The sequence below is a fragment of the Ruditapes philippinarum genome, unplaced genomic scaffold (assembly GCF_026571515.1).
Source record: "Ruditapes philippinarum isolate M1 unplaced genomic scaffold, ASM2657151v2 ctg962_1_1_1_1, whole genome shotgun sequence".
Lineage (NCBI taxonomy): Eukaryota > Metazoa > Mollusca > Bivalvia > Venerida > Veneridae > Ruditapes > Ruditapes philippinarum.
The window spans coordinates 100,400-125,143 of record NW_026862707.1 but is presented as its reverse complement, the minus strand read 5'-3'; the positions used below and the strand labels follow the sequence as shown (position 1 = coordinate 125,143).

Below are 24,744 nucleotides of genomic sequence, written 5' to 3'. Positions count from 1 at the left end.
TGCTAGAATAGAAAAAATTCAAAGACTTACTGAGTACTTTTCTTCTTTGAGAGACTGAGCATTTTAAGAAGTTCAGCTGAAGAGGTTGAGGCACTATTTGACTTCCCCGGAGCTGGGGAAAACACTGGAGTCGATGGTAGAAGACGTGTTTTCTCTAATACAAGTAAACCACGAGAGAAAAAACAAAAGGTTAATTAAAGAAACATTGAAAACATACCTATTTTTATACTATCTATTAAAAGGTATTAGACAGAACATTTTAAAACCACTACAGAATAAGATTGATGTTCTAAAGATGACTAGCAAATTCATTTTGATTTTAGTTGAAAGCATGAGGCCATCCTTAAAAAAAAGTTTGTTTGCAGTAACCCGACCCAGAATTTTCAAGGTGGGTAGGTAGGTTGATTTTTTTTTTTTTATTGAACTGTACTCCCAAATAAACATGGAATTTCAAAATGCTGGACAATATATGCTTTGATAATCTGGTAACAAGTAATAAATTGATAACTGAATTCTAATTTTATAAGACCTACAATTTATTTCTTCTATTAACCTTTAACAGAACGAAAACAAAGCACAAGGCATAATTTTCTGATTCAAAAAAAATAATTTTTTATCCAGACCATGAAAAAAAAATTTGAGTAGGGGCAAATTTTGTGAGTTGGTCGCGTTACTGCAAACAAACATTTTTTTAAGGATGGCCTGATAAAAAAACATTGTAAAATCAGATAATTTAGCGGATGAAAGATTTTGAAAATTTTATGTAAACCCATTAATTGGTGATTTATTTAAAATATTTGAAACATTTACCTTACAAAGCACTTTGTATTTCCCTCTCATCCCCCCAAAAACATTTATTCTTCCCAAATGCTACATTCAATTTTAACTTATGTCAGGGAGACAACCAATTTTTCTATCACTACTTTGCAATTCAAAAATAGAAGTTGTCCCCCTGTTGAACTAGGCACAATCTTATTCTTTAAACTTTCTTTAATATTTGTTCTATAAAACATCTAAAAATATCAATGAATACTTCCACAAAAATAAAACTTAAAAGTAAATGAATTCATTTTCCTAAATTATCTGATTTTTAAGAAATTATTTCTGAATGTAAAGAAAAGACAAATAAAGCGAGATAAAATCATTAGAACAGCAACACTCAATCAAAATCATTTTATAACTACAATCTATCACCAATCTGTTTGAAGACCTAACATTATTTTAAATCAACAGAAAAAAGTTACAGATAAAATATGAATTAAAAATAGAACTTCATTATAAAAAAAAAGGAAAAGAACAAACCCTCAACCTGCTGAATTTGTATAATGGACTTGCCTGGCTTTGAATTTGGAACAGTCCATTCAAAGTTTAAGGGATTTCAGTATAAAAATAAAAATAAATTGATCTATCAACAGTATAGAGCCTGGTCAGACTGCATATAAATGTAGGCTGGCTGGCCGAACTCTATAGTGGTCACAAAAGGTTATTCACTATGGTCCAGCAGGTTGAGTGTTAAAATAAGAGGCGGTACCTTTTGATCTGGATGGTGTAGGAGGCTTAGATGTATTATATGGTGACATGTGTATAATCTGAGTCCTTAAAAGGCTTGCTTTTTCCTCTTCCAGCTGTTTCCTCTGCAATAAGAGAACACAAATTCAAACACCAGTGATTTTTTTGCGTATAAAAACAGGCAAAATTTAAGCCTTTCTAACCCAAAAGACAAAACTGATAAAAACCCCTAAATATTATCTTTAACATTCCAAAATATTGTGAAGATTTTCCACCACAAGCTTAACTTTTAGTCGAGGATTGCTTTTAATGAATATCTCCATTCATGAAAGTGTGTTATCATGTGGCCAAAACTCTTGCATTGATTTTGCATGAATTATAGCCCCTTGTGAAGCAAAAGACAATGAAAATAATTTCTTATACTATTTTGGTTGTAGCAATATAACTTAAAAGTTGTGAAAAATTCAAATCAATAAAATCATGGGACAGTTATAATTATAGAAGTTTTTCTTTGCAAATAGTTTGTATTAAGAGACAAGGATATGGCCATGTATTATGGTGTGAATGCTTATACATTGTATGGTAACTACAATAGGGTCTATGAAAGCAGGCAGGTAATCCAAGTTCACAGATGGTCATTATCAACAATTTTTAAATATATTTCAATACAGTTTAACTTTTTTCAATACAGAAATGCATCTGAGTGTTTATTTGTGAAATGCATTTAAAAACACTCCTTTTTCATCAATTTTGAAAGGCAACAAAAAGTGGCAGCATGGCCGAGTGGTTAATGCGTCAGACTAGTAAACTACTGATGGCTAGTGACATGGGTTCAAACCCCATTACTGACAAGTTGTTGTTTCCCTGAACAAGAAACTTTACACTCATTGCTCAGTACTGGTTGGTTACAGGAACAGATTCGGAAATGTGTCTATAAGATTACAGCTTCCTTAACCATGGAACTAAAATAAATTCTGAATAGAACAAAAGTAACTCTTATGCGTTTTCTTTTTTAAACAAAATTTGGCCTATAACATTTCAGACAGGCAAAAATATTTTGGTCTGTCCTGCAGCAAACAAACACTATCTTATTTTAGGCCCAAAACTGTTACCTCATGTTGTATCTGCATAGAAATTTCAGCATTTTTTCTCCGTTCTTCTTCAAAGTTCGCCTTCTCCTGGTAGAATTTTCTACGTTGTTCAGATAAGCTCTCTTTCTCTTGAAGGATTTGAGATTCTTGGAGGAACGTGTTCTCCATTGACCTTGACTGTGTACTCAGAGATTGCTAAATATAAAACAAGATCACCACATGTGGTGTTAACATCTTAACACTTATCTGTGTTAAAATAATAACTTTTGACAAAAAAAACATCTGAGTTAAAAAGGGGCATAACTCCAAAAATATAGCTTTCAGAATTATGCCCCTTGTCATATAATTGCCTCTTGTCATAATAAGCAAGTAATCCAAGTTCCATATAGGTACCTTAAAAATCGATAGGCTAAATCAAAGATTTTAGACGGGGACAATAACAAGGACAATACCACAGCAATCATAATCGCTTGAATATTTTACGAAACAGATGAGCTAATAAACCACTAGCTTGATACACAAACATATTTTTTGGATCAGTTAACTTTGACAAAATCACAGAATTTGCTTTTACAAGAAGATCTTTACATTACTAACTGAGATTATAAATTAATGAGACTAGAAAACTAACTACATAAGCCCTTGAGGAAACAAGTTCTTTAAAGATATTATAAATATGAAAACTACAACATGTTAGGTGCCCATAAGTGTTTATAAGTATGGTGTTGGAGCTTTTACAAAACATTTACTGGGGGATATTTTTGGTAAATGTTAACCATTACATAACCTAAAATGACATTATGTAGCCAAATATTAATGTGTGTAACCGCCACATGCCTGAATGATAGCCCAAACCCTTCTCATCATACTACCAGTAAGGCTTTTAATTCGATTTTGGGGTAAATTTTGCAATTCTTGATATAAAGCTTGTTCCAGTTGTTGCTGGTTGAAACAGGCGGTTCGTACCATTGCCCAAATAAAATTTAAAATTTCAGTTGTGGTAATGTCAAATTTGAGGCAAAATGCCATGTGTGCCTAACTTATTTCCAGGTATATATTTACATATATAATCAAGTACCTGTATAAGTTGTTCCTGTTGTTTCACAATATCTTTGTATTTATCAATCTGTTTCTTGAGTTTATCCATCTCTTCCTGACATCGTTCACTTTCACGGTTATCGTCAATATGACGAGACGATGATTTACCCTGACTAGATTGCTGCACATGAGACTTTGGTGCTGTAAATGAAAAACAACTCATCAATGCCCTCCAAAAATAGAGAATACATGGTTGTTGTCAGAATGGAGAAGGTTTATCCTGTGAGCCAGAAAGTGTATCTAGGCTCGCTTAAGCTTTCACATCGAATCAGATAAACCTTCTCCATTCCAACAACAACAACAATGTATTAGATGTATCCTGCTTTTGTCTATTTAAATCATGTTTTTAGATCATTTAAATCGTCGTCACCTACAAAATAATTTCTATATGTAATTTTGTTTTGCTGTTAACCATGTGACATCATATTGGGCTAACCATGTGGCATAATGCCTGGAGATAGAGAAGTTTAACCTGCAAGGCCTCTATCAAGCTGATAATATAGGCAGAAGCAGGATAAAATGAATTCCTGGTTAACATCTTTTTTTATAAAATGATATCATCTCTATGTTAAAGTATCTCAAATCAATACAATTCATATTGTGTGTTGTACAGTATCATTTCTTTAGTACACTGAAGGGACATAACTGGAATATCTGGCTTTTGGGTAGCTGTTGCAGGGTTTTCATTTTATCTCAGGCAAACAAAATAACTGATTTGGCCAAGGGTCAAAGTGGATATTTTTATCAACAGGCTGAAAATACCACTGCATTTTAACCAATGATATGGATCGCCAATCTGTTAATAATGAAGACTCTGTGTTTAGCTAAAACTCAGCTGAGAACCATTATTGTCATAAACAGCTACCCTTGAGCTACTACATGTTCTGGTATGAACTGACAGCTGGAGAAAGATTTTTCATAATATTGTCTGACCAAAATGAAAATGAACTATCCTCCTAATTCTGAGATAATGGACTTGACCTGATTCGGAACTGTTCATTGTATATCAAAGGGGGTTCAAGTTATCAAAATAGTAAATTTGTGCAGAAGACAGTAAAGAGCCATGGTCCGACTGCAAGGATGTACAAGCATGCAATTTGTGCCGCTATAATTGTACATCTTCAAAATCGTTTCAGTTAAAACCGTTTACAATGTATGTACATAAATAGAATAAACATTCAAAATAAAATAACATGCCCATAGATTTCTTGACACAGTGGTCCCTGAATCTACATCATATAACAATAAAAATGATTTTTCTGGCAAAACAGTGCAATTGATACATCATATTATTATATGATATAACCAACTGATACATTTCTTCCATTGAAATAAAGATACAAAATCTTATACAGAATAATAAAATTTTGACGCATATATACATTTTGAAACATGACTATCTTAACATTAAAGTTGCAAGACTTCTAAATTTTTAGTTAATTTAGAAAAGTGAAAATAACAGTTGTGGCAATGCTGACTAGTTAATCTGTCAGACTATTAATCTAATGATTGACACAAGGGTTCAACCCCAACAGGGGAAGCCTTTATTTCCTTGAGCAAGAACTTTACACTCATTGCTTGGTACTGGTTGGTTCCAGAAAAGGATTCAAGGGTGTTTCAATAAGATTTATAGCTTCCAACACAGTTAGGTCATTTCAACAGGTGTCACCATTAATTCAATAAATTGAATTGTTAATGACAGGCTGTAAACACCTGTAATGACACTATAAGCATTAATATTAATAAATCAAGATTTAAAACATATCTTACATGACTGAGTATCTAATGAACACTTTCTTATACTATGACGTAAACGTTTACATGTTCCCTGAAAACTTTTCTGAAGATTTTCTCGTAGAAGATCATAAGGCATCTGGAAGAAATCTGTAAAATAAAACTTTCCAAATAATTTACCTACTTTACATAACTTGTTTTTTTTCCATATCACAAACAGCATTGTCTTTGGATTAAAGATATATTTATCAATGAGAATGTAAATTTCGCTCATTTGAGAAAAGACATATTTATCAACGATATAAAAACAAATTTAACATGACTGAGATGAGAACATGAAATAAAGACATATTGTTTATTTATAACATTCAGGTAATAACATATCTTAGTTATTGATTTGACAAAAAAAAATTCCATCATGAATGTAAGAACATAATTATCATCTTTGCAGTTCTAACATCATAAAAATATAGTATCTAACACCAAAGAGAACATATCTAATGTTACTGAGATAAAAACATATCGAACACCATCGAGATAACAACATAATCTAACATCACTTAGATAATTATGTAACTAACACCAAAGAGATAAGAACATATCTAATGTTACTGAGATAAAAACATATCTAACACCACAGAGATAACAACATAATCTAACATCACTTAGATAATAAAGTACCTAACACCACTGATATAAGAACATATCTAATGTAATTGAGATAAGAACATATTTACCATCATTGAGATCATGTGAAACAGAGGAAGATGTTGAAAGATCCTCCTCACTACTGCTTCCTGATAAATCGCCATTCTGTAAATATACCACACACATTATTATATATAAACAACAATCAAACATAATTAATGATTGAATCACAACTACCCAATAGTATGCAACAGGGCACATGATAATGATAGTTCTGTTAAAGTTTGATTGAAATTCTTTGAGAAACATACATTAGAAGTGGCGAACATAAATTGTTTACGATTAACCACCAAAAACTGAAAACTGATATTTGTCATTTTAAAACGACTACAGTGAGGACTTTTGGCATGACAGGACTGGAAATAATTTTTGATATTAATATTCCATTCGATGTAAGGCTAGATCTATAACTTGTGTGCAAAATTTCTGATCATTCTCTCACACTGTTATATCGGAAACACTAATTATGAAAATAGACGCACTCAAATTGGGCTAAGATGGCACAAGAACCAATTTTCAATTTATTTCTTGGTACATTTCTGAATTATTTTTTGTATATCTTTCTGTTATAATTGCCCTAGCTGATCTACCGGTATGTAAGAAATTGAAATTATATGTTTTTTGGCCTATGGGCCTTGTGGAGTTCTTTTATTTAAAAATAGTAATTTAAAAAGAACATATTATGTGTTCTGATGCGTACCTGTGACTGAATACTGGTCATATTGGTATTGGAGGTATTCAACACTGAGGACAGTTCTCTTTGCATATCTATTAAACAATCTCGGAGGTCACTATTCTCTACTCGCAGTTCTTGTTGTTTCTCCTCGTAGTTTGATACTAGTAACTGATACATTTCTTCTTGTCTGAAATATATACACAGAATATAAACAGAATAATAACACTATGACGCATTTATACCATTTCAAACATGGCTACATTATCATTCAAGTTGCCAAACTTTTAAATTTTAAATAAAAGTCAGAAAAGTGGAAATAGTAAATGATAACTTTAAACTATAATTGTGACATTGACTTTGGAGGTAGGGACATGGGTCTTGGATGCATCAAGTCATCTTGACGTGGTGGACATATATGCTACGTTATTTAAAAATCCTTTTATGCATGACAAAGTTACAGTCTGGACATGAATATGTGTACCTTTACTCTAATTAAGAGAGTGTGATCCTTCAAACTGTGAGACCTTGACCTTTGAGGTAGTGACCCGCATCTTAGATGTAACACATCATCATCATGATCAATCATTCTATTTATGACAAAGTTACAGTCCGACACAAATGTTGTGTAAGTGGGGATGCACTGACAGATGGACAGTACAATTTTGATATGCCACCCTTCAGGAGCATAAAAATGGCCTCTTAACCAGACAAACAAACAATTAACAAATTGTGTTACAGCAGAGTCCTAATGAATACAGAATACTTATTCTGGATAAAAGATATTTTTACAAATATAATGACAAGAATGACTTAAGTCACTATGGTTTAACTTACTTATTGCTACTGGCAGTGTTTTTCCATGTACTTCTTTTATTATCTCCCCTTCGTAAATATCCTTCCATATCCATACCTGAAATACAAAAATATAAACAGTTGTTGAAATAGTACAATACTGTAGGCTTTATCCTAAGTAATATATAATGTCATAAAGTTACATTTTACTTATATTGTAAACAAATAATAATTTACTGAGTAAACGGAAGATGCAGATTTTTCATGACTGGCATAGCAAACAGTGCAATGTAACTGCTGATGCTCACAAAATTGTAGAAAATTTTTATTCATTAAACGGATAAATTGTCTATATATTTCATGCCTTACATATAATATGCAACTAGAAATGTGTCCATAGGACATGGGTGCCCTCACACTCCACTGTTTTGTCAATCTTATGTCTCTAGGTCAAATATGTTTTGGGCTACATGTGCTATAAGTTGAAAACTAAAAATCTTTTACTAAGTAAAGGGCAAGAACTTTAAAAATAAATCCACAAGCAATACCCACACAGGCTGACCAACATTCTTGTAAACTTTCTGTTGATGTTCTATATTTAGACATGTGACATAACCATTAGACATGTTGACGTAACCATTAAAAATGTGATGTGCTGAAAGTAGTACTGAAACAAATCAGACGCTATTAAGTTTAATATATTAGGTATGGCAGCATTTATTTTTGATGTCATGTTAGATCCCAATCGCTTGATAAAATCACTGTTTGTTGTTTGGATGTGCATCACTATCATGCCATCTTGATATAATTCCTGGTTTCCAAACTACAAACATTGATTTTATTTAGCTATGATTTTATTTAGCTATAAAATCACTGTTGGGATATAATTGAGCCGTGTTGTGACAAAACCAACATAGTGCATTTGCAACCAGCATGGATCCAGACCAGCCTGCGCATCCACGCAGTCTGATCAGGATCCATGCTGTTCGCTTACAAACCCTATTACAAGACGAGAAACTGATAGCTTGGATGCGCAGGCTGTTCTAGATCCATGCTGGTCGCAAACGCATTACGTTCATTTTGTCGCGATGCGGCTCAATTATTATTTTTAATAACAACACACTGTTTCCATGGCCATATACATTCTTTTTCATCATACCTATTCTTCTATCAGGATTTTTATCCATGAGAAGTTGATGTAGTTTTTCCATGAGTCTGTTTACCTCCCTTTGTTTTTTCTTCAACTCATGTTTATATTGAGCATCACGATCTTTGATAACTGACTGGACACGTTTCAACTGTAAACGAATAAATAACAGTCAAATACCCATCAAACTCCAAGCATCTTCCTAAAACACTATATATTTGCAAAATTAAAGGGCAATAACTCTTGTTCTGACAAGATAGGAGATTTGCTAATAGTATTATTAAATGTAGACTTGCACATTAATGGATATTCATTAAACATCATAATTATAATCTTTTCAAAATGACCACAGATAACCTAATACCTTCATCATTTCTTGACCCTAAAAGATCATTTTTAGCATTTAAACATAAATCACTTGTAAGGAAAGGCCAATTGCAAAACTTAACAAAATCAGTATACCTTTAAAAAATTCTATGCCAAAGTTTTCACATGAAATTTACTTTAAACTTAAAACTCCGCAAGTTGGATGAGTCACCTTGTCAACAATATAGGTGTCAGTTAGGCATGTTCTTCTTAAATATAGATTATTTATAAACACTGCCCTTACAATGTATATGTACCTTTAACTTTATAGTGGCATTTGAACTGATTATAAAACTGTTAAGTGAGGATTTATAGAAATCAGTTATGATATAAATATCACTCTGTATCAGTATTAAGAAAGCACTAAAATGTGCTATATTTTTGCACAACATAATATCATATGACCTTGTCAATAAATGTTAAATGGTCATTTCTATGCTTTAATGGAAGAGACAGCAATTTTAAATCTGAAGTAAATCCCTTCAAAAACAAAAATACAAACAGAAGTTGAAGTTTTTTAATTATATGTTTAAAGAGGAAATAGCTCTTGAAAAAAGATGCTAGAGTTATGAACCTTGTCATGCATGATGTGAGTAATGACAAAAAACAATTAATTATCTTAAGTCTAGATTAGATTGCAATAATAATAACAAAGAAAGTACTAAAAAAATAGCAATTTACAAATGAATTCTAAGTTCAAAAATGACATGAAGATAATTCTGGGAATACTGGAGCTTGAGTTTTATAACTTTTATCATATGACAAGAAGTAATATTAAAAAATAACATTTGTTAACATAAATTCCAAGTTCAAGGAGGAATATTTTCTGGATAAAGTCACACTAGTTATGAACCTTGTCAAACAACATGTGGGTAATGATAAGAAATATATATTTGAAGTTTGAAGAAGATACCTTAAAAGATAAAGAAGTTATAATATTTCTTAAAGAAAATTTTAAGTTTAAGGGAAGATAAATCTAAAAATATTGCTTCCAAAGTTATGAACCTTGTCACGCAAGATGTGGTTGATGATAAGGAATATGAATTTGAATGTTGAAGAAGATACCTTCAAAACTAAAGAAATTATAGTAAAATAACATTTTTCAAGTAAAAAATCTAATTCAAAGGGGGATAATTCTTGCAATATTGGTGCTAGAGTTATTAACCTTGTCACATAAGATGTGGTTAATGATAAAGAACATATATTCAGTGTTTTTTCCCCTGCTTTAGGAATGGTGCAGGCACTGGACAGATTGCGAAAAAATGCATTGGTTTGACTCAAATTATCAATTTTACATAAGATGCCAAATATTCATGGGGAATTTTTTTCATCCAACGGTGCTGATTTCCAGTATAAGTTATTTAAGGGGAAATAAAGCTGATATATGAAGTTGATCCTTTAATCAATAAAGAAGTAACAGTAGAAAATAATATTTTCTAAGGAATATTGTAAGTTCAAGGGGAGATAAATCTCAAAATATTGGTGCTAGAGTTATGAACCTTGTCACATAAGATGTGGTTAATGATAAGAAACATATATTTGAAGCATGAAGTTGATCCCTTAAGAAATAAAGTAACAGTAAAACATAATATTTTTTAGGCAAAATTCTAAGTTCAAGGGGAAATAAATCTAAAAATATTGGTGGTAGAGTTATTAACTTTGTTACATAAGATGTGGTTTGAAGTTTATACCTTAGGAGATGAAAAAGTTATAGTTGTAACAGGGTTTATTTCTTGTTTGTTTATTTTGTCGTGGGAGGGGAACCTTTCACTATTTGTATTACTGTTTATAATGAAACTCCTTTTTCTTCTGTTTTATTTTCTCGAGATAACTTTCTTAGTGTCTGTTCTTTATTTTTCAAATAATAAAGCTGTAACAAAAGTTGGTTCCACTGTATAAAATTATTGTTCAAGCAAAGTGTATATCTATATTTACAATCATCACAATAAAACAAGAAAGATTTAACATTAGGGAATTATACACGTTTATGTTTTACAAATGAGAGGACAATTTGGAACTGAATAGCTATATAAAATTTGTAATTAGAAAATTAGAATTATTTAGAAATTCTCTGTTAATACGTTAAGATAGAAATATGTTTTACATAAAACATGATAGAACATCTTAGAGAAAAATATTGTAATATTGAAAACATGATACAGAATCTTATTAAGGTAAAAAAAATATTGTACAAACATATTTGTAATCTTAGTAAACAAAAAAAACAACTTACAAATATGAAAATAAATTAATTTCTAACCTGTTATAAAAGTTGGTTCCCCTGTATAAATTTATTGTTCATAAAAATGTGCCCCAGGTTTACCCTTATATATGCTTTGACTGTCAAGGTTGGTTTCTATGATAACCATAGCAACTCAATTGGACAGCAATGAACCAACATGTTACACAACAACAGATTTGATTACCTTTAGGGTGTCAATCCTTTTATCATTTTATAATTGCATTGAAAAGAAACACAAAAGTGGTAATACTAATCCTATCACTTAAAAGGATATTTGTTGAACACAGATATTAGAGAATAATACTTGTAAATAAACTTTTATAAAACTTTGTATATAAATGAGTTAAAAGAATGTATGCATATACATCAAACAACATAAAAAGAAAATACAGTACATTTTTAAATAATGAAAAGAATTAATCTTATACAACAAACTACATGTATAAAATTGTTGCTACAACATCCCTGTTGTAGGGATAAAACAGAAAATAAAACAGCAGAAAAAGGAGTTTGGCTATAAACAGTAATACAAATAGTGAAAGGTCTCCCCTCCAGGGCTCTCGTTAGCATTTTGAGACAGACTGGGGCCAGGGTTCATTCAGAGACGAAATTTCACATCATTTTCAAATATTTTCTATTCAAGGTGGAATTTCAACAGAAGAAAACTATTTCAGCAAAAACAAGTGAAAACAAGACTCAGTTAACAAACTTATCAACAATAAGCTGCTTTCCTGAAATATTTCAGTCATTTCCAATGAAATTGGATACATCTTTGATACTTTGTGTAATATAAAAAATCAACTTTTTGTTTAACATTTTTGAAATAAGTTTATCAACAAATTTATACTGAGCAGTATCCATTGAAATTTCCGTAGAATACTGACTAGAAGAAGATGATGCTTCATCTGTGTTTTTCTGACCTTCATTTTTATTGCCTAACGCCTAAATAATATATCTATTTTTGCACATATGGCATCATCAGAAACATCCAACAGTTCATCATCAATTTGTCTGATTGTAGTTTCATCTATAGGGAAAAGTTTCACAATTACTGTATTTGCCGTGATGTTAATCTCAAAAAGAAAAGGATTCATCAATCTACAGGCAGCATGCCCATGATCAGACTTCACAACAGACCTAGCTACAGCAATAATTTTATTTGAAATAGAATTCACTGGTTCAACCAATGCCACATTATTACAAAGTTTTGAGTCAATCTGACTTATAGTGAGGCAGTTATGCTCGGAACAAGCCTGAAATAAACCCTATATGTAGACTTTTTCAAGGCAACACAAAAAAGGATATTTAAAGGCGACACAAAAAGGGATATTGAAGGGCCAGGGTAGTGAAAAAACAATATTTCCTTACCTCATCTTTTTCTGTTTTTAACTTTGTCGTGACATTTTTTATTTTGTTATGTGTCTGTCTGTGCAGTTCCTTCTCTTGAGCGACTGATCGCTCCAGACGTTCCTTGTCGTTCTTCAACCGACGGATGACTGACTGGTTCTCTGACGCATCACAACTTATACGATGTACCCTTATATAATAAAGTGCAACAAAGAATATATATTGTACCCAAATATAACAAAGTGCAACAAAGAGTTTATATTGTACCCTAATATGATAAAGTGCAACAAAGAGTTTATATTGTACCCTAATATGATAAAGTGCAGCAAAGAATATATATTGTACCCTAATATGATAAAGTGCAACAAAGAGTTTATATTGTACCCTTATATGATAAAGTGCAACAAAGAGTTTATATTGTACCCTAATATGATAAAGTGCAACAAAGAGTTTATATTGTACCCTAATATGATAAAGTGCAACAAAGAGTTTATATTGTACCCTAATATGATAAAGTGCAACAAAGAGTTTATATTGTACCCTAATATGATAAAGTGCAACAAAGAATATATTATAACAAGAAAAGAACAATCTGAAGCTAGGTCTTAACAATAGCTTGCTAACAAGTTTCATTGAATCATCTCATTCCAAACTCTATGAGGGCTGATGTCACTAAATAGCAAATGGCTATTAATTTCTGCATTTAGTGATGAATACAGTCATGTTAAAAAAGTCAAAACTGTGGAAAAGCCATAATACTTCTAAAATAAGAAAAAAAATTCTACGTCTGCATACATTTACTGACAACGTACCTATTTTCCAGCTCTTCTTTGATTCTATTACTTCTCTGGTACATTCTTAGAATTTCTTCCAGTCTGTTGATGAGCGATGTGGTACACCCCACTCCATCTCTACTAACTGGTTGTAACCCAAGCCCTGTTAGTTCCTAGAGTATAGTTATATATCAACAATGAATTCAGCTGTTTTTACTACTGTTACATTCAAAGCAGATAAATAAAAGTTAAAACATAAGAATAGAAATAAAATATCATTAAATGGAAAGAAAAAGACAATAATCAACATGAGAGATACACTAGAAATTTATGAAAACATTTCTTCTAGATAATCCGAAATTATAACAGAAAGTACTACATATTGTTTTTTATGGAACAAGATCTGCCATTCCGATTATTGAGGATGCTCAACCTTTTTCAGTGTCTGTATTTGAAGTAAAACAAAAACCTTGATCACAAAGGGGAAAAATTCAGTGAAAATCAATGTAAGAGTAATGGTTCTTGAATATGATCCAAAAGATACGTCATCACCTTAGAGCAATAACTGGCTAACTCCTATTAAATTTAGGATTTAATCCTGCACTTTGGTGATGATATAAAGTCTCGAGTGGTTATGCACATAGATATTGCATTGTTAACTATTCAGCCACAACATATTTTGAAATTTTCTCTAAAAATTAGATTAATGGTTTTGTCCTGAATGAAACATGGGCAAGTCCATTTATGATACTATGGTAAGGGCACACTACCTGGTTTAAATGTGTCAAACAATCATCCACATTGTCTGGTGTACAGAACGTATTCTTATCAAAAATAGACTGGGAGGAGAAATTCCTGTCTATAAAACTACTCATCATGTGATTGTGAAACTGGGTCAAGGTCGGGTCATGGTTACTGTATGTTGTCAATGACGATAGAAAATCATTCCCAGAAGGCTTCAGTATACTCCAGTCAGCCATCCTGAAAAAAGAAAACAGATGAAATTTGTATAAAAATCAAGTTGCTGGTATTACTTAAAAAAACCTTTTTCACAATCTAGATCTTAAGGTTTGACTAATTGTTCATATTAATTAAATTTAAATATTGATATCTTTATTTAAAACAATTCACATTTGTAAAGTCAATTCTCATTGGACATGTGGTTTATATTATCTATATAATTATAATATATGGCCAAATTCATTTTAATTTAATCTATTGTGGAATGTCATATACAGGTTATATGAAATAGAATTAATGGATGTTTACTATATATGTGATGCCCCCTCCCCACCACCTCAGAGCAACTTAAGTTAATTTACAAATCATAACAGGCCAATTTTATTACCCATCAAGAATATTCTTAACTTAAAATGGTAATTAAAATATGTTATAAATTTTCACATTCTGGAAAAAAATGGAAAGAAAAATCTACATGATCAGCAGTTATGGCAGATTTAAGCCACAAACACTAAAACTCAATATGATATTGTAGAAAGGTTATAAATGAAAACACACTGAATCTTTAAACCTTTGTTGAAAAGTTTCGATAAAATTTCAAATTACAAACATTTTACCTTGCATTAAAGAAGCTATTCATTCACAAATCAGTTTAAAATTTCCCTTGACACTTTTATCAATAGCTACCATTATTTCAATCTGACACAAAGTTTTACCTGACACAATATCATCAATTTAACCTTGAATTAGCCACAACACATAAAAGATACATTTTTGTTTAACGGTTGATTAAGTATAAGAAACTCGATATCCGCATTAAAAAATAATAAGAAAATAAGAACAAGTAGTAGACAAGCAAAAACCTAAAAAAAAGAAATCATTTACAACATCAAAATTAAAGGGAATCCACTGAGGTTTTTTTACATGATGGGACTGAAATATTTTTTTCCAGATAAATGTACAATGTACCATTTGATGTAGGTGTAGACCACGAATCTTTGTGCAAACTTTAAGATCATTCGTGCACTTTGTTTTTCCATAATAATTATTCAAATTGTAAAAAAATGCCCCAAAATGAAAAGCGTTTAAATGCTTTTAACTCAAATTAGACTAAGAAAAGCATAAAACTATGATTTTCGTTTTATTTTAAAGTATATTTCTTAACTATCTTTGCATATATTTCTGTTTAAAGCGCCCCAGTTCATTTATGTAAGAAATTCTAACGTTATGTTTTTAGGCTTTTAAACCTCAGTGGAGTCCCTTTAAAGATATAATATAGATGTTTTGTGAGATTGTAAAAATCGTACTTCAACTCTTAAAAAAAACAACTACTACTTTCATCATTTTCATTATTTTATATAAAATTACAGCTTACCCAAGTTAAGAATTAATAAAAATCAAGGAATTCATGGTTATTCCATACTATACAGGGTAACACAAAGCATATTGATAAAAGAATTCCCTGCTTTAAATCAAACTACATGTACTTTTATTTTTTTTAAATTCCTTTTGTTATATTATTAAGTATTTAATACAATTCAAAAAGTAACTCAACAGCAAAGTTACTTAAAGGAGAAATCAATCATCAAATTTGCTTACCTTAAATTTAAACAAACCATTAACAAATTTCCATGTTATTAAGTCAAACTTCATTTTTCCAATTGACCGATAGTAAATATTTTGACAAACTATAACCCGTGAGGTCTGAACTTCAGTCCAGAATATATATCAATATATCACCATCGGACATTATTAGCCGAAGATAAATCTAGATTAATCCCCACTTCAAGCTGAAATTAAATTTTGATCATCGAGACAATTTTGATATGAAATATGTCATTTAAAACCACGGGTTAAAATCTGAACTGATAATGTTTCACCATTTTTTGTTTCTTAAATTGGACAGTCATTTAACTATTTAAGCAAAATTATCAATTATAACAGGAATATTAGGTTTAAGATGAATTTAACAATGTGCAGTATTTTTTCAAAATACCTATAAATTTCTCAATTAATAGAAATTCCTATTTTTCTCAAAATACCTGTTTCAATTCCTGATAAAAATTCTCATTTTACTTTCAATTAGATAAAAAATGAATGGTTTCAAAATTATTAGTGACCGGTGTTACAATTTATTTTCACCGGATCTTAGTGACCTTGTATTTCCCACTTACAGTAGATTGTCCGAATACAACATTATGAACAGTAACACCACATCAAGTCAATGTACATGTACACACAAGACTACTGCTAATTGCATGACACATTTGGTGTTTTTTGTTTTTTTTTTGCTTTTTTCAAATCATCAAACATCTGCTATTATCTATATGACAAAATGGTTTCTTTTGTTAAATTTGGTCAAATTTAAATGTAATTAAAACAAGAGCTGTCGGTAGGACAGCAACGCTCGACTATTCTTAGTGCTTGATAGTAAAAAAAATGCTTGATACAGTTACCTCCTCCTGTTTACAGGTTGGGGTCACGATGGTGAACAAGTGTGCAAAGTTTCAAAGCCATATGTCAATGGACTTTGAAAATATTTGAACTATTACAAAAACTTTAACGTAAATTCTAAGTCGAAAAAGGGGCATAATTCTGTCAAAATGCTTGATAGAGTTACCTCCTCCAGTCTACAGGTTGGGGTCATGATGGTGAACAAGTGTGCAAAGTTTCAAAGCCATATGTCTATGGACTTAGAAAATATTTGAAGTATTACAAAAACTTTAACATAAGTGGTTACGCCGACGCCGACGCTCGGGTGACTGCAATAGCTCTACTTATTCTTATCGAATAGTCGAGCTAAAAACCTTCTGTTGAATATTATGTTATTCTAATGCAATGTTAAGCAATATCAATTTACAGATCCTAAAAGAACTTTTCTGTAATAATTTGTCCATGCAGTCTCATGCAGTGTCCCAATAAACATCTTTTCATTGTTAATGCATTTGTATGATTGAAAAGAAAAACACATGCATATCATGTCTAACCATTTTCAATATTAAGAACAAATAACTCTCAAGACTACAAAACAAAAATAAAAGATTAAAAAAAAAAGTTCTCATACCATATTTATGATGGCCATTTTAATTCCCCAAGTTGTTTATGACAGAAAAATAATAATTATTACAATACTTCATTATCTTATTGTTTATAAAATCATCAGTATATAAACAAATAAATAAACACATTAGCGATACTCGATACATGTTTGCTGCAATAATAATACATTATAGGGGGTATAATCTTTATCCATACACGTTATTTAAGCAGCATGTTATGAACTTAAAACAATAAACAATTAATTTATATCAACAATTTTTATAATTGGTTTGTCCTACATTAAAAGAAATATAGAATCAGTTTATCAAATTGTTTTTATATTTACTTAATATAATTTCCTAAAATAATTTTTCAATATGACTTTGGGATAAACACTTGTGAAAGGTCTGATGCTGACCGATTGGGTATCAGTATCAGCAGATACAACCCACGATGTTAAACCCTGTGTCTGGTTTATTTACTATTGCCACCGGAATGAATGTGAAACCCTCAACCCATGCACAACCTTAGTGTTGCTGTCAAGTGTCAATATTTTACATGGAAAATTGAAATGTGGACGAAGGTTTATATTGTTTTTCATAACAATTTGAATGTACAAATGTGTCTATAGTGTTGCATCCCAATCTTTAATTTAAGTAATCTGTGAAAGAATGAAATCATTGACAAAATGAGGAACAAATTATTTTACTCACCATTTTAATGCTTATTTCAACAACTACCGCAGATTTTTTAATTAATTTTTCAACTAAAAGTTTTTTAATCAAATCATACATGTATATACAAATGTATATCAAATAATGACTGATATTGTGAAATATTTCATACAATTCACAAAATAATTTTATATCTTCACTAAGTTTATCTCAACTTGTACAAAGAATAGAAAATTTATCAATCCAAAAAATAAATTGCAGACAATAAATTGAAAAGATTTAACGTAGATCCGTCTAATATACTGAGTGTTACAAAATATCATTATAAATGTAGATCTATGTTAAAGATTTACATATTTTCACCATCGTTCATATAAAAGATAAGGCACACATGTTTAGAATCATATTCCGTGATTTAAAAGTCGATCAAAACCAATGATCCATATCATTATCATCATCGCACATTATAACATAAAACTTGCCAAATTTCATTCAATATTCATGAACATATTTCACTTAATATTTAACATAGCATGACCTGTGTAAGTGTAATTTAAACCTCAGCCCAAGATGACACTATTCTATTTACGACACCTTGTTTCTAAACAGGTTATATTGATTTCCAATTAAGCCCTGCGACATTTCAGTTCAAGACATCGGTTTAATGTTACATCCCACAGCAGTATGTCCAAGACCGGTATAATAACATCTCATTTAGCCAATAATTAAAACATCAGTGTTACAATGCTGTCCCCATGATTGAATAGCATATATCCTGCCATGTATGATGCTGCATGTCAAATTATAACGCTGGACTGATAATCTACGGTAACCACAACTAATCAATTTGTTTCTGGTAATGATTCAAAACAAATCAATAAAACATGCCTGTTTTCAAATAAATAATTGATTAAAGTTGCTGTTTTCTGTTTTTCTTATCCTGGGACAATATACTTAAAATGTATCCAGCAGTTATGGACAAATAATGAAGCCTTAGCACTGTTAACTAACCTAGAAATAAAAATATTTAAAGATTTTGTCTGGGTATTAAAGAAACAAACCATTATAACAGATCAGGGCTATTATAATTATTATTTATCCTGAAAAATGTATATCCTTAGTACATTTCAAAAATAACAAAAACAAAACAAACAAGAGGGCCATGATGGCCCTGGATCGCTCACCTGTATATAGGCCCTCCCCAACCCCCACCCCCCAACGTTGCAGGGCCAATTTAACCCAAGGGCTTTTATTTGCACAAACTTGGTAGACATCCATAAGAAGATGTTTCATGCTAAACATCTAAGCTCTAGCTCATTGGGCTTTTGAAAGAAATTTTTTTTAAGTTTTTACTATACAAATATAGTTAAAAACAATGACACCCCTGGGGCCGGGCCAGTTTTGACCCCAGGGCTTTTATTTGAACAAACTTTGTAGACACTTACTAGAAGATGTTTCATGCTTAATATCTAAACTCTAGCTATTTGGGTTTTTTCAAAGAAGATTTTAAGTTTTTGCTATACACATATAAAGAAAATCAATGACCCCCTGGGCGGGGCCAATTTTGACCCCAGGTCTTTTATTTGAATAAACTTTGTAGACACTCACTAAAAGATGTTTCATGCTTAATATCTTAACTCTAGCTATTTGGGTTTTTTCAAAGAAGATTTTTTAAGTTTTTGCTATACACATATAAGGAAAATCAATGACCCCCTGGGGCGGTGCCAATTTTGACCCCAGGGCTTTTATTTGAACAAACTTGGTAGACACCTATTAGAACATGTTTGATGCTAAATATCTTAGCCATAGCTCTTTGAGTTCTTTAAAAGAAGATTTTGTAAGTTTTTACTATATGCATATAGGGAAAATCAATGACCCCCCGGGGCGGGGCCAATTTTGACCCCAGGGCTTTTATTTGAACAAACTTGGTAGACACCCATTAGAACATGTTTCATGCTAAATATTTTAGCTCTAGCTCTTTGGGTTCTTTAAAAGAAGATTTTTTAAGGTTTTACTATATGCATATAGGGAAAATCAATGACCCCCCTGGGCGGGGCCAATTTTGACCCCAGGGCATTTATTTGAACAAACTTGGTAGACACTCACTAGAAGATGTTTCATGCCAAATATCTAAGCTCTAGCTCTTATGGTTTTTTACAAGAAGATATTTAAAGTTTTTTCTTTCGGTTGCCATGGCAACCAGAGTTCTGCATGGAATTAAATTCTTTGAACAATTTTTAAAGGTGACCACCAAAGGAACATTCCTGTGAAGTTTGGATGAAATTGGCTTAGTGGTTTATGAGGAGATGTCATTTAAAGTAAAAGTTTACGGACGGACGGACGACGGACGGACGCCGGACGAAAAGCGATCACAAAAGCTCACCCTGTCACTTTGTGACAGGTGAGCTAAAAACAGTAAGAAAAACAATGAAATTGATGAAAATCTAGAACATAATTCATGGCAAATAATGTCCCTTTTAACTCACCATTTTTGACCTGTTTAGCCCAAAAAAGAACAAAAATGTTAAAATTTGATGTCTTTAAAACCGTAAAACCAGTATCATCGATATTAAAGAAAGCTTGCCCTAATTAGTCTATGGTAAATAAAGTATCAAATCTTAACCGCAGGTCAAATATTGACACAGTGGGTGAAATGTCCCAAACACCTCTTTGATGATAACAATAAACCTTAAACCTCAATAAACATTATGCTGATGACACGCTCATGACATTATTGTATCAATTTAACATTGGACGTGTTAGAATGGAAATAGATATTAATTCTTCGTGCATTATTGTATAATAATGCACGTTTTTTGTTCAAATGCTTTGTAATTAATCACTCAGGCCTATCGGCCTTCGTGATTATATTACTACGCATTTGAACTCAAACCGTGCATTATTCTACAACAATGCACTCAGAATTGATATCTATTTCCTAAGTAATTTATATTTTGAAATTTTCCCTTAAAATGATAAAATCTTTTGTTCAGATTGAAAGATGGACATTGGACAAGTCCATTTAAGATATTTAGCAGGAAAAGGCTGAACACTACCCAGTGATTTTCCTACTTATATAACAGACTCCGAAAAAAGGCCTCTTCCCGATTGAAATTTTCTTTAAAATCATGCAGTTTTCCCAAAAATCTGAACTTAAACCAGCCTTTTTACTTCCCAAATCGGCAGTTTTAGCGATATTTTTTCCCAAAATCAAGAGGCTAAGGCCTCTTCCCAATTAAGTGAGAAAAATCACTGACTACCTTATAACATCATTTGTCAGGACAAAGATTCAATTGAATGCTGTTAAAGTATACTTAAAGATAAAATATTTTATCCTATCATTGTGTGTAATGATTCAGTTAGTGATATGTTTTGAACAAAGTACATGGATCAATTGATTTCATAATTTGAGGGAAAAAAATACACAAAATCAAACCAAGTACATATGTAGCTGTTGGTGGTCGTCAAGAATTCTATGCATGCATTAGTTTAATTATGTTGAAATAAAATCTCTTCAGCATTTTTATTAAAAGATATTGAAGAAATATCTACTTATATTTGGGCTTTTTTCACCAGTATGCATTTGCCATTGGGGCTACACATGTACCATTCTGAAAAGTCTGAGTAATATTGAAAAGTCAGTGTACTCTATTTCCATATTAGTATAATTTTCTTATATTGATTTTTAAGTATAAAAACAATATAAATGTATCATGGATAATCTTATAGAATATTTCTTGAAAAAAGAAATGTTGATAGAATTTTAAGTGTACAAGTATGTTAACATTTTGTTCCAGAATAATTTTATATTATCTGCTATATAAAGATACAAAAATAATGTATGTAACATTAATAGGACCATGTATCTCATTCCAGATTCAAGTAATGATTTACATAATACATGTTTTGTGCAATCATTGACTGATATTACAGTTATTATCCAATATAATTGCATAGCATGACTAATGCAGTAAGGGCTTTTCAGCATATTTTCAGTTATTTTTTTCTGTGTATTTTACAGCCAAATAAAGCCTATTTCCCATACCTAAAGTAAAATAAAAATATTATCCCCTAAAAATGCTATACTTTCCCTTAAAAGCCAATCTCATTAAAATCATATCCTAACTGTCGCTTCACGTAGGGAAGAGTAACAGAGTGAAAACAATGATCTGATTTTAATGAGATTGCCTTAAAAGCCCTACAGGTACACATTCTTCACCAGTACCTGATGTCTTAACAGAAGCTGACTGATATCTGCTAGTTGATAAATTGACTAAAAGACAGAAAGCTGTCCCTACAGTGTTCCATGCCATGTTGAATTGAATTTAGATTGAAACTTTATAAAATGTGTGGGAGAATTCCATTTTCAGTTGTTGGAATTTGATTTCAGGTTTTCCCCCTTTTCTGTCAGATTTATCATGAAATATTCCCCCTCAGAAAGCAACAGGTTACTGTCGAGTCTAAAACAAGTAAAGACTGCAGACTGTAAACACAAAATTTCAAAACAAATTAAACATTTTGAGACTTGACATTACATGGGAATTCTTTTTATTATTCTTATGGGAATCATCCAGGCAATGGTTTAAAAATTAATTTTAATGCATTAGATGCCCACATTGTGACGCGTTTAATGTTTTTTATTGACTGTTTATAGGGGCCGTTCAAGCCAGATAGGATAATAATGATTCGCCCCACTGACGCTGAATCAGGGTCAGCTCGGCCCTAAAACGTACTCGGCCCCCGAGTCAACTCGGCTCTATTCCAACTCTGCACGGGTCAACTCGGCCCATAATTATATATTACTGGTAATGATTACTTTTATTACTTTTTATATGTTTTCATCATAACTTTCATTGTTTAACATTTTCACAGTAACAGACCTCTACTCAAGGATATTGAAAAGTTTTATTGATGAAAGTACCAATTTGTATGTGACTTTGTAGAGAAAAGAAGAATTTATATGCATGTTTTGCCTATTTCAGATGTTTTTTTTGTAAAATCGTTAAAACAACATTGGCCGTATTAAAGAACAAACAGTGTCAAATATAATAACATTTATTGTCATAGAAATTGAATCTAAAAACTTAATTTATGGATCATTATTTAACATATATAATTTATATTGTATTGATATCTCTTCATAACAAAGACAATTTCAAACAATACGTACACTGCACTGCCAACTTTTTCAATTTCTGTTTGTAAGTGATCGTATTTTGAATACTTTTATAGTAATTTACTACTTAAATTATTTATTAATTAAACAATCTAAACAGTCTAGAATCTAGATATCCTAACATAAGTTTTTAATAGAGGGCCGAGTTGACCTGTGCCGAGTTGACCCATGTCGAGTTGGTATAGGGCCGAGTTGACCCTTTACCCTGACGATTTGCCCAACATTAGTGATGATTTGCCACAGATGTTTGACGATTCATCCCTTTTAAAATAAGCATTTAAAACAAGCTTTAAGTTATTAGTGAGCTCGCAAAGCAAAATGAGCATTTATGGTATCACGAGTACCTGCTAAAGGTGATGGTTTAAAAAACTTTCGTCTGAAGTACTGAATTGACACATCGAAACTTTTCGAATTACAAGATAACCGTAAAGCTCGTTTTGCGAGCAGGGCCTTTGGGCCAGCTCTTCGAGCTCGCTATATTACTTGAATAGAGAAATTATCTCTAAAAACATCAAACATTCTTTTCAAATTGAACAACTGGTATCACGTGCTTTAAATCAAATATTTTTTTAACAGAAATTATTTAGATCTTTAGTTTTTTGAAATACTGGTTAAAAATATCAATTTACGTTAAGACAAGTAGGATAGTATTTACATATTCATGCTATTTAAATAACATTGCAATGTTATTTCATTGCAAAACATTATTATTTACATTTAAAATTATGTTATGTCTTTCTTACCTCACAGACTTTTCAGAATTTCCCTCAAAGATTTAGCGTCATTGGAAACTTGCAATCATCCGTAGTTACGTATTGAAGAAGTAGGAAAAGGAAGACAATTTATCGAAATAAATAGATTATCAATATTGCTTATTGCATAGTGCTAAATAATATGAATATAATATTTGATTTTGATAGCAGATAATGTTAGTTTTCAGAAATGATAAATTGGATTTGAATTTAGTTTCGAATTCAGCGGGAGAATGTGAAAAGACTACGTTTGAAACGTTCCAAATATCTGTACGGAAAAATTTACAATTTTTTTTCCTTCAGTGCCCCATTTCGATAGGTTGGTCATATTTACATGTATTTTAAATTGATATATTGACTTTGTTTAGTTTTTGTGTAATGTCTGATGCCTTTCAATGTTAATTTTTTTTGTATTCTTCTAGATCCAGTTTCCGCAATCGAGAATTGCAACATGAAAATATTGCCTATGTCTTCATTTGCTTTGAACAGTGTTGTTTAACACACAAACAGAGAATAACAACAAACAAAACATAAAAGCAACAATTCAAAACAAACAAACCAACAACAAAAACACGCCCCAAGGTCGGAAATTTTCTATTTTGATACAACTTCATGTACATGATAATGTAAAAAGTAAACACATTTTTAATCAAATCAAAT

At 31.3% G+C, this 24,744-nt stretch overlaps 1 protein-coding gene across 1 annotated transcript; it reads right to left on the bottom strand.

Annotated features, from left to right (window-relative positions):
• On the bottom strand, positions 1-24,208 carry LOC132719965 (afadin- and alpha-actinin-binding protein B-like). The gene is made up of 13 exons (XM_060703932.1): positions 24,076-24,208; positions 14,254-14,464; positions 13,523-13,656; positions 12,732-12,900; positions 8,768-8,906; positions 7,651-7,726; positions 6,841-7,003; positions 6,170-6,245; positions 5,469-5,582; positions 3,679-3,839; positions 2,622-2,795; positions 1,532-1,634; positions 1-154 (listed from the first exon to the last, which is right to left on the bottom strand). Exons 2-13 carry the CDS (start codon positions 14,461-14,463, stop codon positions 27-29), a joined length of 1,647 nt encoding a protein of 548 aa, XP_060559915.1. The 5' UTR covers position 14,464; positions 24,076-24,208; the 3' UTR covers positions 1-26.
• Between the last annotated feature and the right edge of the window lie 536 nt (positions 24,209-24,744).

What these genes read in the sequence shown, in the direction of transcription:
- LOC132719965 (XM_060703932.1), bottom strand. Translation starts at nt 14,463, where the DNA reads ATGGCTGACTGGAGTATACTGAAGCCTTCTGGGAATGATTTTCTATCG. An exon ending in AACAGGAACAACTTATACAG is followed by an intron (nt 2,796 to 3,678) that starts GTACTTGATTAT and finishes TTTTATATTTAG; the next exon opens with CAATCTCTGAGTACACAGTC. An exon ending in CTATGCAGATACAACATGAG is followed by an intron (nt 1,635 to 2,621) that starts GTAACAGTTTTG and finishes CTCTTATTGCAG; the next exon opens with AGGAAACAGCTGGAAGAGGA.